Source organism: Lissotriton helveticus, chromosome 1_1, assembly GCF_964261635.1.
Source record: "Lissotriton helveticus chromosome 1_1, aLisHel1.1, whole genome shotgun sequence".
Lineage (NCBI taxonomy): Eukaryota > Metazoa > Chordata > Amphibia > Caudata > Salamandridae > Lissotriton > Lissotriton helveticus.
In genome coordinates this window covers 310,520,229-310,545,257 of record NC_136057.1, presented here as the reverse complement: position 1 = coordinate 310,545,257, position 25,029 = coordinate 310,520,229, and the positions used below count along the sequence as shown (strand labels likewise).

At 45.3% G+C, this 25,029-nt stretch overlaps 1 protein-coding gene across 9 annotated transcripts in view; it reads left to right on the top strand.

The window, feature by feature from the left end:
• The window catches only part of CNOT4 (CCR4-NOT transcription complex subunit 4), a 681,024-nt gene that overhangs the window by 142,099 nt on the left and 513,896 nt on the right, over window positions 1–25,029 (top strand). For all 9 annotated transcript variants that reach the window (XM_078671728.1, XM_078671694.1, XM_078671703.1 and 6 more), the window contains one exon: window positions 11,071–11,268. In XM_078671728.1, the coding sequence (XP_078527854.1) occupies window positions 11,071–11,268 (198 nt within the window). The remainder of the gene's footprint in view (window positions 1–11,070; window positions 11,269–25,029) is intronic.

Sequence of the window (25,029 nt, the reverse complement as noted above, 5' to 3'; positions counted from 1 at the left end):
GATCCTATACCACAGTCAGCAGCTAACAGCAAAGAAACAGCAGCCCAGGGGGGACTCGAACACTCGGTGCACTGGTCAGCAGCAGGAGCGGGAGACGGGCGCAGACAGATAGAGCTGCGCGGCGTGGGGAGCGACCAGCTTAACCAGGGTCAAGTGTCGCTGTGAGCTGACACGGTGACTACCGGCACTGTCCCAGGATCAGCGGTGATACCAACAGCTCAGGCGCAATGAGGATTAAACCACCCTGCTGCCGAAGTCGCCTAGATTTGCAGCAATAAGACTCCTGCCTGCCAGTTCTTACCTGCAGCAATCTCCCCACAGGGAATGCTAATTGAACACCGTCAATATAGTGAATACTGCAGTGACGGGCCTCACTCCGACCTAGATGCGACAAGAAGCAGCCATACTTGGCCCTGAGGCACTGGGGTAGGGTAGGGTGATGTTATACTCAGAGGACGGAAGGAGTGCAAGCTATCGAGCTAAGAACGTTTTGTGATACAGGATAAGTGCACACAAAGTGCCGCGTATGAGGGTCGCTGCACATGTGTTGAAGGCTGGATGTGGTTTGACTGTGTAAGGTGTATCTTTAACAACGTGCTTTTTTGAAGTGGGTGTATTTTTCAAATTGTATTTTCTCCGTCTGCAAGTTATTGCTTATCTGTGTTTACCGCCGTATATTGTGTTTCTATATTTTGTGAGTTTGTTTGTATATGGGTACGGTTTGTTGTGCTAAATGTGCCCATGCCCTTGAGCATCAAGTTACCTAACTTCACTAAGTAGTGGATCTATAATTTTAGCATGAACAGATGTGGGAGCCGAACCCCATTATTTTACTGCACCCCAAATATACCTTCGGTTACTTGGCTCCGGCCCCTTTGATCTCGCGATAATTCACCACTTTTTTTGACACCAGGCCAATAAATTAGCAGCGTAAGTACATATTGACTGGGTCCACTTATTAACTGAGTTGTAGGCCAATGAAAAATGTGTTTCATTACAAATCCTCAAATAAGTGATACAGAAATAAGAGTGCAATGCCATAAAGTCTTAGTTACATAGTCTGATATGAGAATTACTCAACTTCTAATAAGCAGTAAAAAAAAAAAAAGTCCGGACTGTCAGGTTTGCAAAGAATATTGACAGCATCTCTATATAAAACAAGCATTTGCGATGCAATAGGTCTCGCATTTACGCAAGTTTAAGCTATTGGCATTGTAAATGAAAAATGCCATGTAGGAAGCTGTAGCTTTCCTATAGACCACTATATGTAGAAAATACCTAATTAGGAACATTGTCTCTTCTGCTTCCACCAATGTTTTTTTTTACATAGCACTCAACAGATTAAATGCTTTCAGAGTCACCCTATTTGGTCCTAAAATGGAGTCTTGAGTGATGATTTTTATTTTTTAAGCGGGGCAAAACGTGGTGCTGATGACCATTAAATGGTTAATTGTGGACTTGATGGGGTTCCACGTAAGTAGAGGTGAGAAGGACAACTGGACAACTTGCTCGCCCGGATAGAACGCCTTCAAACAGATGCGGCCCACTGGCGCTTGCTACCCGTTTCCCTAATGGGAAGAGCCACTCTTTTCAAAATGATGACCCACCCACGCCTGCTCTACGTGCTTCAAAACACCCCATACAAGGTCTCCGACGTCTTCTTTAATAGTCAACACTATACTGAGGGCACTGCTGTGGGACAGAGGAGCAGTGTGCATATCACTGGTAAAACTACAGCATGGGGTCTTCGACGGAGGCCTGACAGTAACAGACCTCTGAGCCGTCCCTATTGGTAGTGGTGAATGATTGGGTATTTGGTGGGAGGGACAACTCGGTCTTCAGAATGGATCACTGGGCTATGTGTGGGGGGGGGGGGGGGACCCGTCACTGCTCTATGGAGGGGCACAGAAGGGAACGCTTCCATTCCAATCACAAGCAGTGAGCATGGGAGGCTGCCAACCGTCACCTGGAATGGCACTATAAGCTTTCAGCAGAAACCCTGCTATGGGAGAGTGATAGTTTGAGTGAAGTGAAGAAGCTGTGTAACCATGTACTGTGGCACATAATCTGCATAGACAAGCAGAGAGACTTCTGGAGATGGGGTTCACTACTAACCCAAGGGGAGATATTCCGATATTTGCAGCTTGAGTATGCACTGCCACTTATCCGAAGGCGAACAACTATCGGACTATTCCCCTATGGAAGACCGATTGCTTCTTGACCATATGCCTACTAAGGCAGTCTCTTTAATATATAAAACAATTAACAATTTACCGGACCTCCTCACCCACTTGATAAAAACATGGTCGGAAAACTTGAGCGCACTAGATGATGAGGAGTGGGTGGAGGGAGTTCGGAGTCTAAGGGAAATAGTCATTCGAGTATGGTTCCACCTGGTGCAGCGCCGTGCGTTACATAGATTGTATCCTCCAGATCCAGCGTGCACAGGATGGGCCGTTCTGATTCGGTAGAGTGTGCGAGGGATGTGGTGAGGTAGGCACCTTTTACCACATACTCTGTGAGTGCCCCTCAATTTAATACTTCTGGAGCAGGGTTATAGAGGTAATGAAGGAGGTCACAGGACTAGAAGTCCAACTGAAAGTGAAATGGTTCCTCCAGGGCATTATAGGGGACAGGAAATGGCCCACATAGCCCAGAAAATGGTTGTCCAATGTGGCAGAGGTGGCAAAACGCAACTTGGCCAGGCTATAGGTGGCAACTAGATCCCCAACGGTAAAGAGTGGGCAGACGACCTGGACTGGTGTCAGTTGGTAGAGCAAGAACTCTACCGGGCCCAGGGTAGCCCCGGTAAATTCGAAAAGATTTGGGGACCGTGGATGAGCACAGATGTTGAGATCGGGAAGGATGAACAGGGAGGGGAGGGGTAAGCTGACAAAGCAGAGAGATAGTTCATGCCCTCCAAGAGGTCAACGGAATCCACACGAGCCAGGGGGGAGGAAGGGGCAAAGGGTAACCACGAATGAATGGGCCACTGCGTGTGCTAATACTGGCTTTATAAGATGTTGTATGTGATTTGTTGAGGAACAGCTGCTTAATAAAAGATTTTTAGGTTTTGCCTTAGCCATGCGTACGAAGTACGCATGCGCTAGCAAAACCTCTTGAGTTCTATCTGGGGTGATGACCCGCCTCTGCCTATCATTGGCTAGCTCCATAAATGGAGGCTAGCCATTGGGAGGCAGAGGCTGTCAATCGCGCTTTCTTTCGAAAACGCGATTCGGGGGCGTTTCTCGGGCTTTTTTAAGCCCCGCCCCTTTGTCCCGGGCCGCGCTGTGATTGGCTGCCGGCCCGGGACACCCCCGTGACGTCATTCCCCGGGCCGCGCTGTGATTGGCTGGCCGGCCCGGGACCTGACTTGTATTTTTTAGGCAAGGGCTGGGCCACCGGAAACAGATCGAGAGCCCGAGCTACTTTGGTGGGTATGTTGTCATTTCCAGTTCCCTATTACGTCCCACGTGGGCCTCCTTCCATTTTATTTTGTGAGGAACATGGCGCATGTCATTTAATATTGAGGTGTTTTGAGCTGCCCCAGACACTCGCTGCTAGAGTTTCTGCTAATTGAAAAACACACAAAAATCACTAAGTTTCCTGCAAAAGTCCATCGCATGCTGAACGTGGCCACTTTCGGCACATTTCTTTCTGCAACAGTGCTTATAGCCTCTGCTCAGCTGCCCCATATTGCGGAGGGGATTACTGCAATCTTCTTACCGGTGAGCCTGGTGGGTACGTGTACTTCACTGTTGGGCGGGCATTGCTTCAACGCCATGCTCTCCGCGCCGTGGACAGCGGATTTTTGGGAGGGGTGCTGCTATGTCTTAATTAACCCTTCTAAATCGAAGGTGAGGTGCATGCGTGTTTTTGCTCTTTCGACTGTTGGGTGCCTTTCACTTGGGGGCTCATTTACAAGTCCCCTTGGTGTTTACTGTTAATAATATTTTTCGGACTCCTCTCACGTAAGGTAGGCCCAGCCAGGAGCACCGGGCGTCGACTGCTCGCTCGGTAAACAGAGGCTTGCTGGAGGCTGCCTGGCTAGATTCCTCGCCGCTTTCACAACTGCCTTCGCCTTCCTGTTTCTATAAAGTGTTTACATTCCTTTGAAGAGAAAGAACACTGAAAGACGCAACGCTCGCGGAAGCTAATGGCAATTAAAGAGCCGTGGAAGCATTTTGCAACCGTGTCATTCCAAAGGCGGGTGCCACTACCGCCCAGAAAGAAACCCTAAGGGCACGACAGGTAGAACGTACCCGGGGGTGCGGCGGCATAACTTCCCCCTGATTCGCTCAGTGTTAGTCCATGCTGGCAGTCTTTCTTCTGCAGCCTGCCCCCGGGGAGGCTTGCATTCAGCAAGGCGCACCTCCCCCTACACTAAAGTGCACTTAACCTTGCCCTCTGTGGTTTTCTGGTTGATAGAAAGGTGGGTTTCGAGTGTCTGCTCTCGGTCTCCCGTGAGACTTACAATAGTGTGTGTCATTCAGGCGTCCCGCCAAATTATATTTGGTGTACCTAACAGGTAAATGACCCCAGGCCGTGCCCCAGCACGTGTAGATTTGTGTAGTGGGTGGGTGACTTATTTAAAGACCTAAATAAAAATAATTTGTCACCCTTGGCATCTCCGTTCCTTAAAAGGAAGTCAAACACGACTGTGTAACCAAGCCATCAATTACCATCCTTCATATTTTCTTGAAGGAAAAAAACGTGCAGCCCATCAGTGTCAAGCTCTGGTCCAACCTAGACTGACACAGCAAGAAATGATTAATTTGTGTGCAGTATAAGCCCCCGCCCCTTAACTACATTGCATCCCGAAAGAAAACCAGTTTAGCTTTTTAATTCTCTCTCCAAAACTAAACTTGCCTATTGTGCTACTTCATTTGGTCGCCCATTTTTTAAATGTTGCCAAATTACTATTTCGTTTTTTTGTAATATTGTTTCCAAAACTAAACACTTATCTAAAGGTGGCCTAAGCTGAGTGAAATAACTCGTTAGCTACAATTTGATGTAGGAGAAACCCTGCTCTGATTGTCACGCACAGAGGGGTTACTTGAGAGTACAATCACAGAGAACGTGATATCAAGCTGTAGGTGTGTGCGAATGTATGTGCTTGCAATTATATACCTATATACATAAGGTCATGACCCTCGCATGACCACTTGCTGAGCGCAGGGCTGACCGCCTACATATATCCTCTATACGAGCACATGTACAAACACCTGAATTTCCAAGTACATTAACAGTTGCATAAACACTTTAGGACGCATCGCATGATATTTTTTGTAGCAACTTTGTGCAATACATTGTAGGACTAATTGCTCACAAGATTTAAGTAAATACTGCATTTCTACTGTATGATACTTAGAATAACAAAATTGTAATCCTATATGAATGAGAATGTCTTTTATGCTGTAAGTATAGCACAGTGCAACGTGCTATTCGTCCACAAAGCACTTCAGTTCCTCATCAGAATTAGAAAGTGCTGTATAAATGCTATTGCTACACAATATGTTGGTTATACTAGGATTTTCATTTTTTACAAGGTTGCAACAAGACTGCACATTTACTATTAATGCGCTGATTGTGAATAAACTGTGTGTAGGGTGCTAGTGTAGTACTATTTTTTATAGTATAGGTTAGGTTATTGACTTTGTAAAGTCTCTCCAAACCACGTTTTATCAATAGCAGTTGCTAGGTGAATAAGTTATAAGTAAAACACAAGGACCAAGGCAGTAGACCAGGTCAAGCACTACGGTTCATCTAGTTCTCAAATCAGGATGGTGCAATCTCTTCCCACACCCTCTGCCAAAGGATGTGCAGAATAATGAAAATACAAACAACAAAATGGAAGGTGCACTCAAATGAAGTCAAAAAAGAAGTGGTAATGTAGATTTTCTTCTTCTTTATTCAAAAAGTATTCATAAAACATAGGCACAGCCAACGCGTTTCGTTCCTCTTGCCTCTTAGGAACTTCGTCAGGGCTGTAGAGATTACAAACATAAATATATACATAAATATACATTAATCCAAAACACACGAAAAAAAATGCACTAACAAAACGATAACATACATTCAGAAGAACTGACCCAAAGACATACCGAATAACTGTTCTCACTGATTAAACTCAAAATCAGATACAAAGTGGCACAATATATACACAGAAAACAAGACAGTGATGGTTTCTGAACATAAGTGAAAAAGATTAAAAACTATCAAAACACAAGTTGCGATACGTGTCAGATAAAACAGTTAATGATTTAATAATGCCCACGGCACTGCAATTCAGTACCATAGTCAAATGCACAAAATATTTTTGCCCAAATTATTTTGAATGGAGAAAGGGAGACAAATAACATATAAGGTGAAAAAATATTAAGATAATTGCCATGATGTAAACCCAGACAGCTAGGTACGGTTACCCAATATACTTTCCAATTTTGGTAGGAGTTTTGCGGCATAACGTAAGGGAAGATAGGAACCCGGGAATAGACAACCTTATGATATATTTATAACATGTGTCCAAACGAAGATGTAAAAAGAAATTATATACACTTACCGAGTTATGATAAGTGAAAGTGGCTTGAATCAGAGAAACTTGTGTGATGTTGAAGCCGAATGACCGTTTAGGTTCATCTAACCAAAAAGTAAATGACCAGAATTAGAACAGCGAAGAGTAGATATATGTGATCCTAAAAATAAGGTAAGTCTTAGAAAAAGAGAAAATCTTGCAAGAATCACACCCCCGGTTTACACTGCTCATTGCTGTGTGCAAGGAGTAACGTGACTGTGTGTTCACGGGAACGGAAGAATTCCCCTCATTGAAGAATGATTCCTAGCTATGTCGACTCAGGTTCCCAAAGGGAAGACTATATATGTTTACCAAGGTCAGAAAGTGTCTCCTGAGTCTAAACAATTATGTCCGAAATCTTCTCCTTACCAGCAATCAGCGCCCAGTCGGGGTTGGTATAAAATTAAATGGCCTCGTGCGATCCTAGACCGGGGTTCTATGATAAGAAAGAAACTCATTTGTAAAACACACGAGCGAATGGATCACCCAAAAGAAGTATCCCTCAGAAGGATAGCTTCTCACTATATACAATCAAGAGGGGAGCAGGAGTTTATTTGACGTCTGTTGTCATGAGCTTACATAGCCACAGAAACTAGATGGGCAACATACATTCTACAAAGCATATACAGCCGCAGACGGCAACAAATTGCACATAGAAAAACCGTTTGTGATGCATTACAATAAAAAAAGTGCACAATGGGAATACATGTTTGAAAACACATGGTAAATACCTATCAAGGTTTGCGTGGCGTTGAGAGCGTTAAGTCTCATGAAAAAGAACTCTGAGGTGAGGATGACCGTCGGGTGAATCTCACTTCGTCGGTCCAGTTGTTAATTGAAGGTATATAACGGGGAGCCCAAAACACCTGTAGCCAAAAAATTAATTGAAGAAAGAGAAGCGGAGCAGCCCAACCAGTTTGCTAGTTTGTGGGTCTCACTAAGTACAGCAGTTCAATAAATGAGGCCGTTCTGCCACATACAGTCCCCCCTGTGTAAGACATCTCATACTCAAGCCTGCAATGTGGCGCTATGCTCATGGGATACCAATGACATTGGAGCTAAAACGAAATATATTTTGTTACAGCTACATTCTAAGATGTATATTACTTAGATAGACATGTGTAAAACAATGAAATTAAATATAAATATAAAGGAGAGTTGGAAAAGCCAGTTTGAAATAAATTAAACGGGCGCACATAGCACGTAGATGGATGTATTTAAAACTACGTGTACAATTTATAAGGCCTTGAAACATGAGGGAATAGGACTGTATGGGGAAAGCACAAACATGTACCTGAAAGTAGTAGTTTGGTGCAAGGGCCACTGTGCTCACAGGAGGAAGCCTCCGAAGTAAGGAGGTCGAAAAGGTTGTTATTTTGCAACTTGATCCAATTATAAACCGAACGTGTGCGGTGAATAAGTTAATTCACATAGAATATACAATAAAGAACATTCCTTGACTATAAATCATTCTAAATGTTTCATGTGCAAGAAATGCACATTTCTTCGGTTGTTTAAAGAATAATTGAGTGTATAGTCGCAGCACATCATCACCTTTTGAGTTAACTCTTTTATGCTGTACTAGAATAGACCCATCAGTGCCATGAAGTAAGAGGGTAGGGGTCGGGCTGAAGCCCAGCATCTGCCCGCAGTTTACCCTGCTCCTTCCGTTCCCCAGTTTAGACTTTGGCAGGGAAATGGTGCAAGCTGGGTGCTGTTGGTCCAATCAAAATAATCATGGTTTATCCCATAGGGCGTATGTGACATGCAGAAAAAAACATTCCCTGAAGTCAAATTATATGTATTTGCCTCAGTGTGGGGGTGGGTTTTTAGGTTTCGACCTGGCCGTAGCACTGCGACCTGACCGCCCGCCCTTCCATTTTATTTTGTGAGGAACATGGCGCATGTCATTTAATATTGAGGTGTTTTGAGCTGCCCCAGACACTCGCTGCTAGAGAGGCCGCTTTGTCTCCTGGACTGACTAACATCATGGGTCAGCGGACCAAAAAGAAAGCATTCTGTGACGGCATTGGTTAAAGAACATCTGTCTTACTTCCTACATACTCTTGTAATATTACAAAAGCGTAAGAAACAGACGCAAAACACTTAATAAAAAGAGCAAAACTCCCAGGTGCTGTTAAAAGAACGTGATCATCCAGTCTCGCTACAGCTCAGGTGCCTCCTGTATATGTGCTGACAGCGTGAGGCTCAGTGGAGAATCCAGCGTCCCTACTACCAGGATAGCTTGTTCTCTTCTGTGCCTGCTTCTATGATCCGCGATAATGTCACCGAATGGTGACATTATAGAGTCGATAAAATAAGTACCATTGGCTGGGGCATAAACAGCATACCGCGAAGCAAATGGGCAGAACTTTCTGCACCTTAAAAAAATAGAATATGCTCAAAACATATGATAGTCAGCAGATAAAGTAATGAAACAAATCTCTTCCAAGTGTTTCACCTTATTTTGCGAAATGTTCTGGATATAACGTTTTAATGTGTGATTTCTTATTCCATATGAATCTCCTGTCCACAAAGATGTGATGCTTAAAAACTTAAGTTCCCGCTGCTCTGTTTTTTTTAGTAACATATATTGCCAAGTTGGCGGCTTTTGCTGTAGTTGAGATTGCAAAAGGTATATTTACCACAGTATACGTTTATACTCCTGCCACAGCATATTTGCATACTTCTGCCAGAGTATACGTCTATACTTCACAGTATACTTATACACTCCTGCCACAGTATACATTTATACTCCCGCCTCAGTATATGTTTATACTCCTGCTACAGTATACTTGCATAATCCTGCTACAGTATACTTGCATACTCATGCTACAGTATACTTGCATACACCTGCTACAGTATGCTTGCGTACTCCTGCCACAGTGTACTTGCGTACTCCTGCCACATTATACTTGCATACTCCTTCCACAGTATACTTGCGTACTCCTGCCACAGAATAAATTGATACTCCTGCCACAATATACTTTGAGAAAGGGTACCTTGCAGAGAAGAAAATAATGTGCATTTACTGTCCATCATGGGTGGGTTTGATATGAGTAAAAATGGCCTCCCCTTGCACAGAAAATCTTTGCAGAGGCTAAGGCAAAGGGAAACCAGGAACATAAAAAAATATATATAAACAAAACTTAGCTGGGGAGAAAAATCTTCACACAGATGTAACTTACAACTGATGTGAAACAAAAAACAAAATCCTGAACATTTCCTTAGTGCTACCAGTATCGGAACACCACAGTACCTCAGATGCCTGCCAGCTGTTAACATATAGTAACAACAGCCACACTTTCCTTCCCGTGTCAGTGAGCAAGAATTGGGAAAGTAATTTAATTCACTTCCAAGTGGTAAATAAAGCTGTGTGCAATTTGTATTTTACAAGCTAATCTTCTTGTTAGATCCATATTTTTGGGCTTCCTCTATTTTGCGTAATTTCCTATTTCCTTACTCAGATTGCTTGGTTATCTGTCTCTCTGGGGAGAGCTGATTGGGGCAGAAATGGGATTAACAGGATTTCTGCATGTGCTGTCTGCCATCTGCTAGCAATGTCTAGTGTGGGATTTACAAGAACTGGACAGTGGATCTTCGCAAGGGAATTGTATGCAAAATCCTTTATAATCGCAATCCTATTGTGAGAATAGACCTCTGATGAGCAATGCAAAAAGCTCTAACTTTTGCAAAGGCGAAACCGTTGCATTGTAAATGCTTGTTTTAAAAATGTGTGGACGACACTATTGAGTTATGCAGGGCAGTGCAGACATTTTGTCCCTAACCTTTTCTTCCAAATTAACTTGAGCTCGTTAGGAGGAGGTTCAACATGAGAAAGTGTGCCAGACTACGATGTTCTATGCAGGGCAGGTGTAGAATAATACATCTATATGCGACTGTTGTAACAGTTGGTTTCTGCATACTTTAGAACTCTGCTATGCTCTTTTTAGCTACGCATACCTATAAGCGTTACAATAAAATGTAAAGAATAGGGTCAACCAGAGTACGCTTAATACTGTTTCTGCTTATATAAAATGTACAATTGGTTCTAAGTAACTTAATATAGATTTTTCATTGTAGCTGGGAGTGTAACACTTTCTAAACCTAAATGTTACCTTAATGGTGTTTTTTTTTTCCTGTAAACTATTTGGCTTAATTTAATTTCCATCTGTTTTTGTTGCCTTTGTAAAATCTCTGCTTATGTAATTGAGGAGGTTTTTACTTAATGTTGAGACTATTCACGCTATTAAGTTGTTAATGTTTAAAGCAAATTAAGTTAATGAATAGATTGCTTGGTCTTTCATGAAACTAAATTTAAACCCCCCAAGTGATGGTACGTTACTGAAACCGTATGGTAATATTTGTTGCTTATGACACCTTATTGTAATCTAACTGGTGCTGCTCCATGGTTGGACACTGCCACTTGCAAATTTGAAGTTGGCCACATTACATTATCGATTACGTTGGCAAACGTTCTATGTTCTTTTATTCAGCCATACCCAGAAGACCCAGCAGTATACAAACCACTATCACAAGAAGAACTGCAAAGGATAAAGAACGAGAAGAAGCAGAAACAGAATGAGCGCAAACAGAAAATTTCAGAAAATCGCAAACACTTAGCTAGTGTGCGGGTTGTACAAAAGAACCTGGTCTTTGTTGTGGGACTGTCGCAACGCCTCGCAGATCCAGAGGTAAGTCATGTCTTTTCATTTTTAGGTCGAAACCTACCACACAGAGCAGCTGTCTCGTTGACTCAACACTTCTTGGGGACATTCAGAAAGCGTTTCTCGGAATGCATTCCGCCCATTGCTTACCATTGGCTTTGTAACTCACATTTACTTGCTTACTATTTACTGGCTTTGTGTTAGTCTGTCCCTTCTGTGGTCCATACCTTATTTACTTTATTCTTCAGAGTGCTCCCTTTCTGTAAACGGGTCTTTAAATCTTTTATCGTATCTTGTCACATTTGCTGTACATTCAAGGGCAGAGGTCAAATGTCAGGCTCTGTCTTCCAGGTAGCTTGGTGGATACTTTTTTTGCTCTAACTTCAACGTGAGAGGATTTATGTGACAGTTCTTCTTGCTAATGGAGGTGTGCTCTGGAGAAAGACTGTACGATAAGATTTAAATGTTGTGTGCTAGAAAAAGAAGTCTATAACTGAACTTTTCAGATATTTTAAAATATGGAAAGCACAAATGCAGCTAATGTTTTGGGTATTTCTGAAATGTGGTGGAAAATAGTTTAGTACATTCAACACAGATAAGTACATTAAGTGATGACATGCCTACACATTATCATTTGTGTGATGTATACTTTTATCAGTAAAACTGTATGTCTGTGTAAATGTAATGTTCATTTCATTTGAAGGTGTATTGTCTGTAATGGCAGTTCGCTACCACACCATGCATACTACATTTTACACCACTCAACACCACTTCACTCTGCACCACTCCGGTCTGTGCCACTGCACTCGAAACTTCTCTGTACTCTAAACCACTCTACTCTGTCAGCGCACCTTACCCCACTCTACTAGGCACCACTGCAGTCTTTGCTACTGCACTTTGTGAAACCCTGCTGCTGTCTGCCGCCACCCTGCTGCTGCTGTCTGCCGCCACCCTGCTGCTGCTGTCTGCCGCCACCCTGCTGCTGCTGTCTGCCGCCACCCTGCTGCTGCTGTCTGCCGCCACCCTGCTGCTGCTGTCTGCCGCCACCCTGCTGCTGCTGTCTGCCGCCACCCTGCTGCTGCTGTCTGCCGCCACCCTGCTGCTTGCCCGGGCGCCCTCTGACACCCTCTCCTTTTTGCCACTACCGGTTAGCCATGTAGAACAGCAGCCACGTTGGTATACAGCATGGCTAAAACATATTGGCAAAGCCAATAGCTTTTGCATAGAGTTGCTATGGGCTTTGCCAATACTTCTTAATAAAAGTATTTACTGGTAATTTTTTAAGTCTTGCCTACAGAAAGCTTTTGCTGTTTTGACAGTCTCATGTATTTCCTGTGATCTCCATTAAGACGAAGTTTATATAATGTAAGTACATCCGTCTTTTAGGAGGCCCCTGTCCCTATTCTATTAATCATAGTTGATATATATTTTTTGAATTCACATATTTTTATTGCAAACGTGGTCACCAAATTTAGAAAGTAGCATGAGGTTTTGTTTTGGGTTATTTCTAGTATTTGGATTGTTTGCTCAAGATAAAACAAATGAAAAAAAAACTTTGCAATACCCTGCCATCCCTTGACTTATTGTCTTGGCTACTGCTTGTTTTCCTTTGTGCTCCGCTTTTTACGTTGTTTTCCTCATGCCTTTATCAGTTCTCAACACCTGCTGTGTAATCATAAAACTTTCTATTTTTGAAAATTGCATTTATTTGCGTTAAAAAGAAAATTAATTTGACAGCCTAGTTTCTGTACACCCCATGCAAGCTTCCTCAAATCAAGTGAAAAAGTCAAGAGAAAAGGCCAAAATTACAAACTGTGCTTTAAGTAGCCGCTGATGTAACTCCAAGGAAAAGCAGTATCAAAAAATCAGAATGGGGTAATCAGAATTTTTTTTAATTGCCCAATGCTGGGGGTATGGCTTGATCTCTGACCTAATTTAAATAAAAAACCCTGCCCTAATTTCATGGCGTGACTAGATCCCGACCAGTGGAAAACAGCCACTACAAAAAAGAACGAGAAAGAACTTACCTACATGGTGTAAACTTGATGTGCTGGCTCATAGGAGCAACTGTCTGACCCAGGCATCACAGTGTACCAGTAGCGTTTGAGTCCTTGTGAGGAAGCAATTGAGCTCTGGTCCTCTGGCTTTCTCCTTTCTGCTCCTTGGGAAAAGATAGGATCTTTGACTGGTTGCTGGCAGCTGGGAGCAGCGGTAGAAGCCTACACTATGGGATGGATAAGTAGCAGTTCTGCCAAGGCGCACCTGTAGGCGCCTGGTGTGCATAAGCATATTGAGTTGGGTGGGGCCTTCAATTACTGGCAGAAGGAGTACTTGGCGGACACCTTCACTGAGCCCAGGGCTTTGGTATTATGCAGCAGAGGCTGGAGCCTTGGGGAACATCTCTTCCGACGCTGACTGAGACCTGCTATATTACTCCACTCTCCCTGCTCTGGGCAGCCCACACTGCATCAGTTGGAGGAGCCTCTCTTGCACAGTTGAGAACAAATATTGGAGTCAGGTGGTCTTGCATATACTGCACAACAAACATGCATGGCCACCTGGGGACACACAAGATCTGTGAAAATGAAGGCTTCAGGAAGGGTTGAGGGACAATGCAGATGGAACACAAGCAGTAGTTGAGGGAAGGATGAGTAAACCGATTGATTGAAGGCCAGTTAACTCTTACATCTTAATTGAAAAAATACGCTAGAAGGATTTTAAATGAACTAACTGGCCAGAACACTAGAATTAGTTGCTTACTTGCAGGCCTGACAGAGGAGAGCTACTGTCTCTCACAGTCCATACAATTATCCGAGACTGTTTAAATCTTGCCACAGGGGTAAGATATCGAAGTGTACTTGAGTGTAGCAAACAAATTAGTAATTCAGTTGGACTGCCACCCGTACACAACCAACTAAGCAGTACTGTGTGGGTAGTGTTTTCTGGTCATGATTAGTTCCTTTATATGAGTTCAGGGAAAACAAACTCAAAATAGCACTAAAACACGGGACAAATCTTTAAAGTGTTTATTTGTAAAACCAAAGTCTGGTGCAGAAAATATGAACCGTGACCACACGGAATGCGAACATTAATGCTGCAATGCATGATCTGGCCAAGGAAAAGAATACATTAAATTTGCAGAAGCTGAAAACAGGAAGCCTATAAATCGATTTTCTTAAGATGGATTGCACAGCATACATTTTTTCGATAGGAACTAGATATTTACCTATTCTCTATCCCTTGTCAGGGCATGTTGAGCAGTACTGGGCTAAAACCTACTTCTCTGCACTGTTCTTGGATCCCCTGAGCAACCCCTTGCTGGGGCTTGTTTGCAGCAAACTGGTGTGACCTCGGTGGTGTTAGGCTAGCCACGAAGCCTTTTAAAACTATGGCCAAATATAGGGATTTTTATAACACCTGATCACCAGTTTTAATCTCATGTTTAGAAGTTTGGCGACTCTGAAGTCCCAACAAGACAAAAATGTATGGTGATAATGCGTCCTCTCAATTCACATATTGCCATTTTACCTTCCACTGTGAGCGTCCATATTAACATGGCAGCAGCCATAACAAAAACAACTAAAATGCCAGCCTATGAAGGAGGTAGCCCTGATGCTAACACTTCTGTGCATGTCTAATCTTTACACTTTGTAGTACAAAGAGATGAGAGACTGCTGACAAATAGTTGTCCCTTATGGAAGTTGAGTCGGGAGGGGGCATTAGTGTGCCCAGCATGCCGACCACTTGGGAGGGTGGCGCATATGCAGGCTGGAATGACCATCGCATCCCTACCAGGGCACCCTTAATTGCAGTGGATCTCCCCATTTCGTCATTGTGTTTGCGTAATGTGCAGTGGGAACTGTTTGGGCAAAGATTGTTGTGGCTCTAGAATGATGTGTATAACCAGAGTGAAAGAATCTGGTGTGCCCATGACTAGACCATATTGGACCTCAACACTTCTACATCTGATGCATTATGCTTGGACCATTTCAGTAACCGGTGTAAGAAAGTGCCACTTTTTTCATGGTTGCCCCCCACTTTTTGCCTGATGTTTGATGCTTTTTGACTAAGTGTGCACTGGGTTCCTGCTAACTAGGGCTTTCCCTAAAACTGTACCTTGCACCCCTAATTGGCTCCTCTGGCTACATGCGAGGCCCTTGTACCAAGGAGACTGTGACCAGGGAAGACCTCTAAGGACTGTGCATCCCTTAGAGGCACAGTACCGTAACACAACACCCACTTCCCTTTCAGGCTGCATGTTTTGATGCAGAGAAAAGTGAAGAGTCGACATGTCACACATACCTGTGTGCCATGCTTACAACCCACTGCCTATGGTATAGATAAGACACCCTTGCTGGGTGCACTATACCATTGGTGCAAGAGGCCTGTACCCCTACAGTATCTGAAGTCCCTTCATAGACATTGTAAGTGCAATAAAGCCATTAGGAATATATGGATGGGAGTTTGTCATTACAAACTCCTCAGCACCATAATGAGTTTACTGGACCCTGGGAAGTATTTTATCGAACTTTTCAGCCCATTAAACCCACATTGATGCCAGAGTGGGCTTCAATGCCAAATGCACTCAGAGGGCATCTTATGAGATGCCCCCTGAAAAACGACCCAACCCTAGTGTCCTGGCTGAGTGGCTGCTCCCACAGACATGTTTCTGGACCTCTGGGTCGAGAGCCTCCTGCTCTCTGGGTCCTGAAACATAGCACATGCTGGGCAGAGGTGCCAAGCTTCATCCCCAGGATGGGCTGGGTCCATGAAAGGGAAGTTTGAAAGGCTTGCTGCCTTTGTGAGCTGACCCAACCATTTGCTGCTCCCAGCAACTGGCACCCACTAGTTCTAACCCCCACTTTGGGTGGGAGAATCGGCGGGAAAACCAAGAGGAGAGGTGTGCCCACCTTTGCCAACTCATCCCCTCAGGTGGAGTAGGCAAGGCACAACTCTCAGTCCCTACAATTGTGAAATAAGGTTACCACCACCAAACCAATATGTTTGCTATGCGCAGGGACAAAAACTAGATAAGTAAAGAACCCAAAAGCAAGCTTGTCTATAATCACATGAAAATATTCTAGGTACAGATTAATAGTAACCACATTACATACCATACAATTAGATAGCCACACAATATTATCAAAATGTATTCATTTATTTATTTAACTTTCTTTTTGGTTAGTTTGATTTTGTTTTCAAAGGGTGTATATTTACAAAATTAGATAACATCAGTGAATAGTTAGACTAACATTGAAATAAGAAAAAAATTATTACATTAATACAGTCAATACTTTTTTCCAATTACTTGACACATAATAAAGACAAGTAATAACAAAGCATTTATAAAGCGCAATGGTTCCACCATCTCGGCGTGTCCCCGCGCTGGGTGAGTTGACTGTAGACAGAGCTACTCCTTACGCCACTACCTGCTGCATGAGATTAGGTGAGTTTTCAGCAACCTTCTAAAATTCCGTTCAGAGCCCTCCAGAGATTGAGGGAGCTTATTCCAATGCTGCGCAGCCCGGAATCTAAATGAGCGACCACCCATCCTGGCTTTCTTGACCTTGGGAATGACCACCATTCCGGTTCCGATGGACAGTAACGATCTTTGGGGCACATATCTGGTGACCAAGTCACTTGAGTAGTCCGGGCTAGCGTTGTTAAGAATGCGGTGGCAAGTACAAAGAGACTTAAAAATAATCCTTTGTCTGACGGGTAGCCAGTGCAGGGAGGTAAGGGCTTTCTTAGAAGCCGCCCTCCTAGGTTGATTCAACACAAGCCGCGCCGCCGAGTTTTGCAGAACCTGTAATCGACTAAGACTATGTTCATTGGCCCCTAAGTATAGAATATTGGCGTAGTCGAGGCGCGACGTTACATGCGCATGAACCATGGTCTTGCGAGCCTCTAACGGGAGCAAGTCGAGGGTCTTACGCAGGGACTTTAGCACTCCGAAACATTTGCCGGCCACCTTACCTATGTGCCCTTCATAGGAAAGTGCTGGATCCACCCATACCCCCAGATTTTTGGCCTCCTTACAAGGAATGGGGGTGGGACCAAGACTCGACGGCCACCACTCCGCCGACCAGCTGTTGCTACTTCCCCCTACCACCAAAACCTCAGTTTTACTACCGTTCAATTTGAGGCAGTGCTCATTCATCCAAGTGGCAAGATCCTGCATACAGATTTTAAAGTTGGATGCAGCACACTCCGGAGCTTGAGATAGGGAGACCAGCAGCTGGGTGTCGTCTGCGTAAGAGACGACCCCAACTCCATGCCCCTGCACTATCTCTGCTAAAGGGGCCATATATAGATTAAACAGCGTGGGGCTCAGGGCAGAGCCCTGAGGCACCCCTTGCTGCAAATCCATATCTCTGGAATGATGCATGCCTAGCCTAACCTGGAAGCTCTGCCCTGTTAGAAAGGACTTTATCCACTTTAAGGCCGATCCCGATACGCCGCCTTTGCTGAGACACTGTAGCAAGGTGGAGTGTGCTACAGTGTCAAAGGCTGCGCTCAGGTCTAACATGATCAAAGCCATGGTATGCCCCGCATCTGCTCCCTTCCTGATAGTTTCAGTGGCCCGTAAAAGAGCGGTTTCCGTAGCGTATCCTACGCGGAATCCCGATTGGACAGGATGCAAGAGGCTACATTTTTCCAGATATGCCATTAGTTGTTGGTTTACCAATTTCTCCGCCACTTTCGCAAAAAAGGGTAAAAGAGAAATAGGTCTGAGGTTGTCAAGTCTACTCATGCTTAGGCTAGGCTTTTTCCTCACTGGAAGGACAATGGCACGTTTCCAGCTTTCAGGCAGTGTGTGGGAGCTAAATGAAACCTCCATTAGATGTCTGATATACGGTTCCAGTACATCCAGGCTATCTGTCATTACCTTAGCCGGGGCTGGGTCATTAGGCGAACCAGACTTAATACCTAGACAGATCCTTTTTAGCATCTCCGGGGAGGGAACCGTAAAATGGTTCAGATTATGAACTACTACCGACTCTGTCATCTGAACTTCAGACTCTACCCCAGCTTGTATGGTGTCTGAGAAAGACGAGTAGATCGCTTCCACCTTCTCAGCAAAGTAGGTGGCAATACGATCACACTCCTCCACATCCCCAATATTGGTATTATTCGACTGGGCCACTGACGAAATTTCTTTGTATATTTTGAATAATTCCTTTGAGGCATTCTGAGCCAGGTTAACTCTAATTTTGAAGTAGGTGGCTTTAGACTGTCTCAGTAATTTCTGATATTTACGATGATGAGTCTTATACTCCAATTTATCCTGGCTTAGGAAACCTTTACTCCACTTCCTCTCCAGTCGTTTGCATTCGGATTTAATGACCTGCAACGGCTGGGAGCAGTTTTACGTTTCCTGTTCCCCTTCTTACACTGGGGAAGCGGCGCCACCATATGAAACGCTTTACTAATGCGTGTCTCTAGATTCAGACAAGCAGTGTCACTATCCATCCCCACTGGAGGGCCCCCTTCCAACAGCTCCTTATTAAACCTCCCCTGATCCATAGTTTTCCACTTCCTGTAAGTACACGTGCCCGTCTCTACTCTGATTGTCTTCATTCGATAGAGTAATCTTCATAGGGACCAAAAAGTGGTCTGACCATGGGACAGCAACCGGCTTAACAACCACATCCTCCCAATTTGCGAACACCGGGTCAAGCAGGTGTCCGCCTTGATGGGTGGGGGCTAGTGACTTTAACTGTAGCTGAAATGCCTGAAGGTCCTGTCGTACGTGTAGAGCTTCCTTATTCCGGGGATCATCAAAATGCAGGTTCAGATCACCCAGAACCAGCAACTTATCATGCCTTAGGGCCAGGTGGGCCATACTCTCCGGTAAATTTGCCCCAAAATGGGTGGAGGGACCTGGGGGTCTATAAATCAACAGCCCTTTCACCGTCAGTTTAGAGCTTAATTTTAAAGTGAACACTCCCGCCTCACAGTCGGGAATGGCCGCAGATTCAAACATACAGTACATAGTTGTCTTATACACAGTCCATAGTTGTCTTATGTATCAGAGCAATCCCCCCCTCCTCTACCAGCCACTCTATCCACTCTCACCAGAGTATACCCTGGGGGGAGTGTTTCTACAATATCCGGATCAGAATTCACACCTAACCACGTTTCTGTTAAGAACAGCAAATCTAGGTCTTGATCCAAGAGCAGATCCCGTATTTGAATTGTGTGTTTACTAAGGGATCTGCAATTAAGTAAGCCCCCTATCAAGGTTACCTCCCCATCTGATTTGGCTGGGGCAGCTGATAGCCTATATGCACAGTGTGAACACCCGCTGTTTTGCATAGCTACCATACTGTGTCTGCACTCCCTGTCCAACGGAGGGCATAAGGCCAGCAGTTCCGCTCTAGAATATTGTACATACCTCTCAATTTGGCCAGGGGTTCCGGCCCCTGTCCCCGGACGGGCGCAGACGGGCTTGCCTTTGGCGCGCCCGCTGCGCACGTCCGCTGCGCGAACGAGGGGGCATAGTTCTTAAATCCCTCCCAGCTGAGGCGGTCAACTATAACGCTAACCGTCCCGTCCCCCCAGCCGACCGGAAGTGCCTGTCTCTACCCCTCCACGCCCTCCGCACAACGGTGCTAGTCACCTCGTCGGAACGGGGCGGGGAAGGCAGGAATCGAGACAGGTACCCCAATAAGCAGCGTATCAGTGCCTCCTAAGGCGGATAAGTGCCAGCAGCAGTAACAGTGATATTTAAAAAATAGCACACTAACACACCCCCTTTAAAATAACGAACTTTACAAGTTAAGCTGTTTTAAAAAAAAAAAAAAAAAATTGCACGCTCTTGGTGCAGCACCTCCGTAATCAGCAGCAGCGTGCCAACAGTGATAAGCCCTGCCACAGCCTTCTCAAGGAAAACTTGATGGAGGCATGCGGTAGATGAAACCTACGCGCGTTTCGGCATTGCTGCCTTCATCTGGGAACCGTGTTTTGCACAAAAACTATATGAAACATAAAATTACATAGTGGTTACATATATACACTATATATTCATAAATACCTAGAATATTCTTTGTTTATCAATAACCGTGACCAAATAATTTGAACAATAATGAAAACGCTGCAATTTAGTCCATTCATAAAGCATTTCCTAAATTTAAGAGACCATATGGACATACCATATGGACCAACAATATTAAAAGAGAGAGATAAATCATGTATATAAACAACATTTAGATCTACAAAAATTACATCATTTTATTTACAAGATGGAAAAAGAGCTAGAAGAATTAGAAGAAAAAAATATGAAGATAAAAGAACAGAGTAGGGGGGCCATATCATTTAGTGTAAGTAAAAGAAGACTAGTGACGATGTTGCCTTCTATACTTATAGTACATAGTACTAGTTAACTTAACAAGGCCTATTTCTTGTTGCAGAAATTATATGAGCGAGCATGGAGGTTAAAACTGCAGTTTCTTCACATTAATCAGAAGAGGCTAATTACATAAATTACACTTACTCTGATATTTTACGACTTGGGCAGCTAAAAAACTGTCGCTGTCAAGTCCCCAAACCGATGTTAAAAACATACAGAAAAACAAAGGTGTGCCATTGAGTATTAAAACTGATGGAAGCAAAGGCTGGATACGCTCCACAGTAAAGAGGTTATACTCACTCACTTAATAGTAAGAGAAAGTCTCGCTCTTGCTGACCGTTTTATATATTGGTCATAAACACCGCTCATAATGAGTGTAGATCCGCTTGGTGTTATGGAGCTATCTACAAACAGCGGAAATGTATCATAGTTAGCTATACGTCTAATGACGTTTCAACAAACCTTAAAATCAATCTAAAGCCTCTAGTTCTAAAGATATGTACGATATTTAGTCTGTTTACTTAAAGATCTAGTACATAAGTACTAACATTATATATGATATTAAAACCGCTTACTTATGAGAAATTCCTCATCCTGTAGAAGGCTGTCTGTTCATAGTGAACTTTAAACAAATGCATAGTACTCATTGTACGTCTTTGGACTTTCTCGAGCTACATAAGAAACAAGAGGCATACTTATGGCCAAATCGAGAGTATCATGCTATAGGGTAATGCTTATATACCACAGCATCAATATATAATAATGAAAATATATATAACCCTTACTTAGAAAATAAACAAAACCCATAAGAAACCGCAATTGGCTCACTGTTAATTAAAACGTGCAGAATACAACCATTCGAAAGGACATTATTTATCCCTTAGCTTGTGCGCGTACCTTCTTGTCTCCGTTTAGAGGCGGTAAAAACCGCCTGGGTATCTGCACCTTGTTGTGCTTCGTATCGATGGTCTAAATAGTCTAATACAACTCTCAGTCCCTGCCATCTTGAAGATGAGGGGGACCCAGCCAACCAGAAAGAGGCCCCTCCCACTGGTATGCATAGTAGGGGGTGCACCCACCCCAAGGAAGGGATCCATTGGTCTCAACCTGTACCTACCTGAAACGCCCCAAAAGTTGCTATTTAAGGGCAACCCCAAACCTTGATTCAGACGAGCAAGAAGGTAGACCGAAGAGCCGTGCTGAAGGAAGAAGAGGACACCATCGACCTTGGCTCCAGCCTATCCCGACCTCTACATGCTCCAGTGGAATCCAGGCGTATCCAGCTGCCCCCCAGAACCAGGAGGGCCTGCCCTGCCTTCCCCACAAAGACTCTGTCTCTCCTGAGCACCAGACTTGCTCAAGAACCAGACTCTGGCTCAGGCTGAATCCACGAGTCTGCACCACTCTACACCTGACATCCATGACCCGAGTTAGTTTCCCAACACCACAAGGAGGTCCCCCCAGCGACCTGACCAGAGGTCTGGTGACCTGCCTCCAGACGGCGCCTGCAGCCTCTACCTTGAGGGTCTCCCCGACCCAGATGATGCCTGCATCCTCTACCTGGAGAGTCACCTCGACCAGAGCTGGTAAGGAAACCTGATGCCTAAAGACAACCCTGCACACAACGCCCCCTGGCCTGGGTGGTCCAACAGAGGGTGTCCAGGCAACCCCCTGCATCCCAACTAACCTCTCCACCCGGTGGTCTCCTTCAGGAACCCTCCCTGTCCTAATCTGTAGTGTTTGTTCTCACCAGAGATCTCCCATTGAAACAAACAGGGTACCCAACGCCAACTCAGCCCCCTTCACCCAGCTGCCCCAGTGCCGCTGAGAGTGCACCTTGTGTGCTAACTCTGATCACCCTTTGCCCTGAGCTTAACCCTAGGAACTTTGCTCCCTCAACCCTGTGGCTTGACCAAGAGCAGCCACCAACTGACTGCCCTGTAGGCTAACATTGGGCCTCAGCACTGCTGCCCTAGGGCCACTATGGGTGCTCTTTGAGTACATCCTTGACCCTGGGGGAACCCTTTGTGAGAAATTACCGCCTTTCTACATAGTTCCACCCCCCTCCCCCCACTTTTTGATGAAATGCTGATGTGCTTTGACTGAGTGTACCCTGGGTTCCTGCTAATCAGGTACCCAGGGCCTACGTTCTTTCCCTAAAACTGCTTTGAAACCTAACCCCAATTGGCATCTCTGGCCACAGGTCAGCCCCTGGTAAATGGTACCACAGGTACCCAGGGCACTGTGACCAGAAAAGGCCTCTAAGGGCTGCAGCACTTATTGTGCCACCCTTAGAGGTCTTGTACCTTCACACTCACACACTGCCTTTGCAGGCTGCGTATCTTGGTGCAGAACAAAGTGAAGAGTAGACATGGCACACATGTCTGTGTTCCATGCCTACAACCCATTGCCCTGGCATAGATCAGTCACCCTTCTAGCTAGGTGCACTATACCAGTGGTGAGGGTACAGGTGCATGCGCCCTGTACCCCTACAGTGTCTAAGTCCATTCTTAGACACTGTAATTGCAGTGCTACCATTAGGAGTATATAGTGCTGGTAGTTTGTCGTTACAAACTCCACAGCACCATAATGGCTATGCTGAACACTGAGAAGTTTGGTATCAAACTTCTCAGCACAATAAACTCACACTGATGCCAGTGTAGGATTTAATGTAAAATGCACAACATAGGGCATCTTAGAGACCAACTTCTAGTGACCTGACTGAGCGGCTTCTTAGGCTGCCACCAACAGACATGTTTCTGCACCCCTGGGTTGAGAGCCTGCAGCTCTCTGGGACCTGAAACTATGCACATCCTGGGACAAGGTGCTAAGCTCTCTCCCCCAGGAAGGGCAGGGTTCACGAAGGGGAAGCTTCAAAGGCATGCTGCCTTTGTGAGCCTCCCCAGACCATTTGCTGCTTTCAGCAACGGGTCCATCTGGTTCTACCCCCCACTTTGGGCAGAAGAGCTGGCGGGGAAAACAAGTGCCAACTCCACCCCTCAGGTGGGGGAGGTGAGGTGAAGCACAAATCTGAGTCCCCACCCTCTTGAGGATGGGGGGACCTAGCCAACAAGGGACTGGCTCCTGCCCACCTCCCACAGGAGTGTGGCATGATAGGGGGTGTAGGCACCCCAGGGAAGGGACCCATTGCTCCCTGCCCTTACCTACCTGTAACTCCCCTGAATCTAGTATTTTGGTGACACCCTGAACCTTGCTTCCTCAGATCCAGCCTGACAACAAGAAGAGAAGGACCGAACAACCGTGCAGCCAGCTAACAAGATGAAGACTCCCACTGACTTGGCCCCAGCCCTACCGGCCTGTCTCCCCTTGAACCTTCTCCTGTGAAATCTCTGTGTCCTGCAGCCAGCAACCTTAGAAACCCCGAAGGACCTGCCTGCCTGCCTTCCTTTCCAAAGCCTTCACTTCAAAGACTGATTCTCCTGTGAACACCGGACTTGTTCAAGCAGCAACCCCTGGAAGCAGCCCCCTCTGCACCTGCCAAACCCGGCCCGAGCTCGAGTGGAAAAAAAACATGAGGTGATCACCCCGGCGTTCCTCACCCGAGATCCGGCGACCCCTGACCTGCCTCCCCTGACCTGCCTCAAGCCTCCTGCCGACGCCTGCAGCCTAAATCCAGAAGGCCACCCTAACCGCGACCAGGAGCTGGTAAGAAGATCCGCCCCAAAAGGCGCCCAATGGCCTTGTGTACCCAAACGGACGGTGCCTAACCAACCCTTAACTTCCCAACTTACCGATACCTCTCCAAGTGGTGGTCTCAACCAGAAGTCCTTTGTCTCCCTGTCTGCAGCGCTTTTGCAGACCGGAGGTTCTCCATAGAAAACAGGGCGCCCGACATTGAAACAGCACTCTGCACCAGGCCACCCCAGTGCTGTTGAGGGTGCACCTTTTGTGCTACTTTGTTTCCCCTTTTGCCCTTACCTTAACGCTAGGATCTTTGCACCCACAACCCAGTGGCCTGCTTAAGAGCAGCCACCATCCATAGGCCCCGTATCCCCCATTGGTTAACATTGGGCATCAAAGCTCTGCACACGGCCCTAGTGCCGCTAAGGGTGCAACAGTGCATCACTGACCCTCACGGTCGCCTGATTCTAACCCCAGAACCTTAACTCCCACAATCGATTACTTGCCTGAGAACCGTTAGTCTGTTTTTCCTCCATAGGATAACATTGACAATTTTCTTCCAAAAAGTTTCTAAGTGTGGAGTTTTGAAACCTAACAAATTCTTTAAAAATTGCACAAATAACCAGAACTTATTTATGGGGGGGCAAGGCAAGCCCGACAGCAGAGGCCACAGAGCGCGCCGTGAGGGGAACGGCTAAGACACCGACACCAGCTCTCCCAGCAGCGCCGTGAGGGCAACGGCCAGGGACTTCATTTCCCAGGTGCCCCGGAGTTTCACCGGCGCACCGGTGACA